This window comes from Megalops cyprinoides, chromosome 8 (assembly GCF_013368585.1).
Source record: "Megalops cyprinoides isolate fMegCyp1 chromosome 8, fMegCyp1.pri, whole genome shotgun sequence".
Classification (NCBI taxonomy): Eukaryota; Metazoa; Chordata; class Actinopteri; order Elopiformes; family Megalopidae; genus Megalops; species Megalops cyprinoides.
Window position 1 is genome coordinate 31,942,482 of NC_050590.1, and position 7,515 is coordinate 31,949,996.

The 7,515-nt window shown below is 40.8% G+C and overlaps 1 protein-coding gene across 1 annotated transcript; it reads right to left on the reverse strand.

Moving 5' to 3' along the window:
• Nucleotides 1-465: 465 nt before the first annotated feature.
• Nucleotides 466-4,903, reverse strand: zgc:123278 (uncharacterized protein LOC641569 homolog). Its single transcript, XM_036534671.1, has 6 exons — nt 4,859-4,903; nt 3,647-3,734; nt 3,483-3,548; nt 2,824-2,987; nt 1,039-1,153; nt 466-656 (listed from the first exon to the last, which is right to left on the reverse strand). Exons 1-6 carry the CDS (start codon nt 4,901-4,903, stop codon nt 520-522), a joined length of 615 nt encoding a protein of 204 aa, XP_036390564.1. The 3' UTR covers nt 466-519.
• Between the last annotated feature and the right edge of the window lie 2,612 nt (nt 4,904-7,515).

Below are 7,515 nucleotides of genomic sequence, written 5' to 3' on the forward strand. Positions count from 1 at the left end.
GAAATCAGCCAGCATTTTCTGGTAATTGGAGAGGGCTGAAATGCCTTCAGCCACCTGGCTGGCAATCAGGATGACGGTGTGACTGAGGCAGTGGACACTGAGAAGATGTGGGCTCTCTCTCATCATGAGGGCTGTCACTCCTTCCGCCTGCCCGATCATCACCAGACCCCCGTCCGTACCCAGCCCCATCACCTTCTTCATGTCCCCTCCTCTCCCCATAACATGTTCCCTTATGGCCTTTGCAATGTTTTCACTACTGCTGCAATCCAAGTATAGATCTGTGAGGTACAGGGTTTCTGCCTTGGGTTCATCCTTGCCGGTGCTGATAACACGAGCCCAGAGAACCAGTTTCCTCTGCGTGGCTGTGTCTGCAATCTCATCACACAGCAGGGACATGCAGAGGAAACTGGTTTGCATTCCATTGATTGCACCTAAAAATTATTTGACCCAGTTGGCTGTGGGGGCACTTGTCTTATGGGTCCTCAGCAATGAAGGAAGTTATTCTGGTAGGAACAGCAGCTAACAATGGGATTCATTCTGTGAGGAAAATGGCTGCTCATCCCCTGCTTTCAAAGTGAAGTATGGGTCCTCATCAAGGGATGAGTTAACTTCTGTCAGTCTCCAAGACTCTGGGTGTGGACATCGCTGAGACTCCTCTGAAAACGTGAAGGCAAAATTAAGTCAAGAAGATTGGTATGGTGGGAAATTTGTTTCAGTGCTTTGTACAAATCTGACAAAAACCATGTGAAAGACCCCATCCAATAGTAATGATTAATTCATGGGTATTTTTTCCTGACTGTCACTGCTCAAAAGTACTTATTGGTAAAACTTGATTGTATGGTGCCTGGACATGGACAGAAGTTGCCTTCATGACATAGTTACACGGTTCACCTTCCTGATGACATAGCACAGGTATGACAGCACCTTTTCAGATCGTATCTATGCCCTCCTGTGTTTCATCAGTGCTCCCGTGTATGGCTGAGACTTTATTTTAGGAGTTAGCTCAGCTCCACCAGCTTATGAGGGATAGTTACTTACGGTTCAATGGTGCGGCAGTAGGGGCAGTCTGTGTTGGGGGGCAAACACATACTGGGGGCTCCTCGCCAAACACCACTGTCATCACCTGGATCAGTCCATACAAGTCGGACTGGGGCTGGGGGTGAAAACAGCAGGTGTAGTGGAAAGGAACATGGCTTGTAATCCAAAGGTTGGCAGTTCAATTTTCTGTTAGGATGCTGTTAGGGCTGCACGATATAGCCATCGCGATGTATCGCACAGCTATTTTTAGCGCAATAACATCTCGGGTATGTGGCGTTAGGTTTTTCCCCCGGGGGAGCTGGAAACAGGTGAAGCGGAAACATTCCCTTTAAATCTATCATTATTTTCAACCTGTTCCCCTTTATCCTCCTTGATTAACACTAAAACAAATAATTCACAGAATAATTGACGCCAATCGTAAATAAATGATTATGCTCGCGAAACAGCGCAGATTGTCTGTAGTTTGTGTGCTTGCGAAAGCTACAACGTGAAATTGTTTTATTAACAAGGATGGCACTTATCGATGTAAATGACGTTAAATGCTCATGACACATCACTGCTTTTGTGAGGTCTGTGTTCTAAACGTTATTGTTCATTGCACTCAACCTAACCTGAAAGTTTATTCTCGGTTATTTAAATCGATTTAACTAAATCTAGCTCCGTTTTGTAATTTTAATTTTTTTAACACAAGAAAGCTATAATTTGAAACACTTAAGAGAAAGCTTTGGGATTACTTGCCACTTAATTATTCAAATTGCCATCCTTGTTATTTTGAGCATTTAAAGTAATTTAAATCGATAAATGCCATCCTTGTTAATTATCGCCTACAATCTCACGTCGTCGCTTTCGCAAGCACACAAACTACAGACAATCTGCGCTGTTTCGCGAGCATAATCATTTATTTACGATTGGTGTCAATTATTCTGTGAATTATTTGTTTTATTGTTAATCAAGGAGGATAAAGGGGAACAGGCAGAAAGTAATGATAGATTTAAAGGTAGTGTTTCCGCTTTCCCTGTTTCCAGCTCACCCGGAGCCACTGAAAAACATACGGAAAAAACCTAACGCCACATACCGGAGATAGCTGTTATTGCCCTAAAATAGCTGTGCGATACATCGCGATGGCTATATTGTGCAGCCCTAGCTGCTATGGCACTGCTATTGGATTCTTGGACAAGGTATTTAGCCCAAAACGGTCTCGGTAAATTTTGAGCTGGATAAATGGATGAAATGTAAGATCGATAACCCATGTAAGTCACTCTGGATAAGTACATTTAATTTAATGTAAGGAAAGCAGGCAAGTGAGTCAGAGTCGCATGCCACAGCAGTGAAAGCTGTGCAAGTGACCTTGTCCATGACTGAGACAGTGGTCATAGTACCAGGTCTTTTCTTTGCTTGAGGCAGCTGTGAATGGTGGAGGACGTCTGTATTTTCAAAGCATATGAGTGCAACATGGTGCTGTGTTAAGGAGCAGGGACTGTAAAGACAAGGTAGCTGGATGGATTCCCAGGGGGATTACTGCTGTTGTACCTTTGAACAAAGTGCTTCACCTAGTTTGATTTAGTAAATATCCAGCTGTATAAATGACATATAAGCAATGCAAAATGCTCTGGATAAGAACATCTGAAAAGTGGTTCCAGAAAAACATAAGTCCCAAAATTTGATAGCACAGTGTGTTACATTTCAGTTTGATGAGCGGAGAATCCTGTAGTTTACCTTAGAAAGGGAATAAAGAAAAAGAAACCCTATAGAAACCTTAGAAATGAATAAAATGAACACACTCACATAGCTCCATTCCTTCAGGTAGGGGAGGAAGATCTCACCATTGGCGTCAATGTACTGGCCTATCAAGATCATCATTTCACTGGTGGGCTTCACAAAACAAATCGGTGGGTTTTTGGGATAGCTGTCCAAGAGCCACAAACACACAGGAATATTGAATTCCTTTCCTACATAGAATACAATGAGAAAAGCATACATGGCAGAATAACATTGTTAATCTCACCAAGCTTTAAAAATGAGAAAATACAAATCTCAAACAACAGTGTATGCATGGACACATGCAAACTTATGTCATCTCATCTCCCATTGCTTATGCATCAGCTTGTGATGGGAAATCATTAATACCCAATTAACTAATCTGATGCTGAAATCCGTACAGTGTAGATTTCTGAAAACATACACTCACGAATAGACTTTCTGCTCACAAAAACTTCACCCAATGTTTCTAATTTATTTTGTGTAACTTGGCAGTGTCTTCTTTTTCACATCGCAATCAGAACAGAACGCGGTCTTTAAACCTATCAGTCGCTCGCGAAGGCACACACTAACGAAAACAGCCTCAGAGGTAATGGCAAAAACTCGTGCACAGCGATTAGCAGTTTTAGTTTCTCGTCCAGTTAGGCGTGCCCATGCTGTAACAGGAAACGCGAGCCCACGCTTACCTAGGAAGAACACCGGAACCGCTCCTGATAGACTTATTACCTGTTTAGTAGTACCGTCATTGAACACTGGAAGAGAACAACACATTAAAGTTAACCTCCTGATACACTGCAGGATGAAACCATCTAACTGAATGATCTCTTAGAATGGGAATTCCCGTGTTTACCGTACGGCTGCACTGCAGGGTTAAGGTGCTTGTACTCGGAGATCACATTGGAGATTTCATGCGCAATCAAGTCCCTGTGCTTGTACCTCTGCACAAAATGAACAGTTTTGAATGGTTCATTCGAAAAATTTATAAGTAATCACTTTACACAACGGTGTAACACGACCATACAAATGATCAGCGAGAAGTGATGACACAGTACAAGCGCAAAATAGTCTTTTTACGAGAAAACCTCTACACTCCGTGCCAGAAGTGCAGTTAGACCTCATAAAATCTCGAAATAGATTCTGTTGGGGTTCACACGGCGTGCTTTTCAGCACCTACAGAGTGAACAGCATCATTCGATTTTGTACTGGTGCAGTCTCCTTCCTGTCCAAACTATGAAAGCTAGACTATAACCTCTTTCTGGGACAGTAAGGTTATCTAATTTAATATTCCGCACGCTGCTATAAGTATTTAAAACGTTTGGAGTAGGAACGCGAAACCTCAAAGAAACGACCCCTGACCCCATCATGGTTAAGGCAAACATTATCGGAAATCGGGCGTGTCAGATTCATTCACCCGGTCATGGTGTTGAGCAAGCCGAAAAAGTCTGTATAGCTTGGAGTCCTAGAAAAATATGTATGGGACTTAAACGAGACAACCGTAGTGGGTCGTAACTCGTCCCTTTATCGTAGCTATAAGACAAAAGTAAGGCTTTCTTATGGAATGAAATGTCGGTCGTATACTAGATTTTAACGAATTTCGTGATGCGTGTGAATTCCAATTTATTAATCTTTGCGGCTCCCCGGTATATAGCATTAAATATTTTGTCAAAATATGGTGACACACGAACAGGTAGCATGGTACATTCGTCTATGATCCTTGGCTTTTGGACTGCAATCACAAGACAAAAACAAAGCAGTAAAATATGGACTTTCTGTGTTTCTGATTAAAATTTACCATAAATAAGTTCATTATAAAAAAGCCTGTGTTCCAGAACATGCAGAAATTTGCCGAATGAACACATTGACATTTTGCTTTAGGAGCAATTTAGGCACTTCATGTGGCGCGCTTTGACAGAAGTATACTGAAACAGTGCCTGACATCACTCGAAAGCAAAATGACAGCTCTATTTGTATAAAAGGCTAAAATTTACATTGTCATGTTCAATGGAAGGAGTCGTTGTCTGAATGATTTACAGGGTGGTGTGTGTTGCAAATAATTGCTTACCTTGGGTAACATTTTCTTGAGCGCACCCACATTCACAGCTGCCATAACGAAATCCTGGATAAACTGTGGCGATATTGGACAAAGATGTCGGAAATATCTTAGCTTCAGTTCTGTACGGTCACCTTTGACTTCAAACAGTCCAGTCTGTAATCAAGTCAAAGCAACCGGTCCATCAGACTGGCGCAGAATGACGTTCGATTACTATCTCTTACACTTCTCTAACAGCGAGAAGACAATGCGTTTTATAGCGAAGCAAACCCAAAGACAATCATCTCTCGGAAATCAAAAACTGAAATGAAAATTGTCAAAGACAGAGACGACAGTTACGACTGACCACCATATATCTCCGGAGGGCGGCGGTGTAGGCGTCGGCAGAAAGGGGGAATGTATGGAACAGTCAAACTCCTTTTGTCCACCAACATTTTTTTAAATGCCGTTCAATTAATATGCTTAAATACTGCATCATGTATCAGCATGTCGAATACTCCTGTGTCTAATAAGAACCATACAGATTTATGATCCGTCAAATATTGCATATTCAAATGCACCCTATTAATTCACCTAAAATAAACGATGTAATTAATATTTAAATACAAAATCAGTCATTTCTAAACCTTCCATAATAAAAAAATCTTAAAAAGCATAACGTACCCTAATCTAAGATTTAAGCCTTTCCTCTATCATAACAACCTCTATCTAAAGCTTTTATATGTATTTATGTGTCGCAGTGACATTAAGAGTACGTTAGGCATTGAAAAGATGAACAGTTAGGACTCTTTATAGATCACTTGTTGCATTATAAAGGGCCAGACTCTCAGGTAAGCCGACACGAAGCCTACTTTGAGAAGTATTTTCACGAACAGTAGATGGCGCTAGTCTCGGATTTCGTGATTCTCATTTTTGGATTCCCGTTGGCTTCGGTCTGGTTCATCAGATTAGGTAATAAGAAGTGGATGTGTTCGATCATATAAAATGAATGTCACAAATCATACATTACTTTTGCCTCTGGTGAGTGTGTATACAAACATTGGTTGGTGATTAGAATCAGCAGAGTCAGTCACAGCTGCTAGACAAAGCTCAACCCTCATTTTTTTAAAGAGTTACACAACCACAAACTTTTCCATTACGATCAGAAACCTTTACACCACGCTGGTAATCAAGATTGTGACACAACCAAATAACTGACAGAACTTTGTACTGCTATAAAGACCTATATAAAACCTTATCCAACAACACGTAAAGGTCTGACTCTGCCAAATTACCTAATTCTGTTTGAACCCAGTTTTCAAACTCTCAAGCCCCTCTTCGACATTACTCATCTGAGGTACTAGGCTCTTACACTCACGGGATGACATGGCAAAGACAAAGTGAACTGTCACCTTTAGTTATGCAGACACACTACAAGCAAAACATCATTTGTCAGTGTTAACGAGTTTAAATGAAACAAGTACAAACAATACAGAGGAAGTAAGAATAGAACACTTGGTTCAAATCTTCAAAGTTCAGGATATTGTGGTTTGATTCTATCTTTAGTCCAACCTCAGCTCGGTTCCATCCAAACTGACAGTTACTGTTGATACCCAACGTTTGTTCAATTACCTTTTTCTACTGTTACCTTACTACTGCCGTTACTACGAACTAAGTCTGCCTGATATAAAAGAAGTGGTACCCTCTCATATTGCCCAGATGCATTACATTTAACAGTACACTACAACTGTAGTCTAAAGACTGCTTTTTAGTCTGTACGGTTTCATGCTAAGTCTAGCTCTGCCGTAGCTAGTCTCATTTGTCACCGTATCATAAATGGCATTAAATGGCATTTCTTTATACCTGTCTCTATTGTGGTGCCAGACAGAAACAGGGCAATCGTCCACTCTAGTGGAGCACACATGACTGGTGAATGTGTGCTTTGCCTGTTATTTGTTGCCCTGTATATTCTAGTCACTTTTTAACGTGTCTGCATTGCAAGAGAACCAGGATGCAATAACACCACAGTGAGTTTCAACAGAGGAAGGAAACAAAAGAGACCCACTTAACCCAGATACCTTTGCAGACTGGAGAGTGGGAAACAAGAAACAAGGCACACATTTCTTAAAGACTGAGTATTTCTCCCAGGAATGGATTTTATCTTTCCTTTAGAAGGTTAAATTGTGTAGTGCTATTTGCAGTACAAATAAAGTCTTACAATACCACAGTTTTTTCCAATTGTAAAACACACCTTTCTCTGCAATATGAGGACACTGGTTACAGAAATATATATATATATATTATATATAATATATATATATATATATATATATATTATATATATATATATATATATATATGAAAATCAGTCAGTACAGTACTGGCTCCAAATCATGTATTAAAAAACAAACACTATTTCATTATCTACACACAACAAACAAGTGACAGCATATGAGGAGTATTATTTTGCCAGTTCTTTTCCTTGTTTTGTGGTTCACAAACCCACACATGCCATTGTGAATGAATCCAATGAACTCTGCTCTGAACGATGGGCCTGGGCTCCCGGGATTCATGTGCAAGGTGGACACAGCACGGACGATCCCATCCTTAGAGTTCAGGGTTGCAGGAGTGTGGCACAACTGCATCCTTACTTTGGGGGCAATGAGAGAGCAAGACAGGGAGGGGGGCAT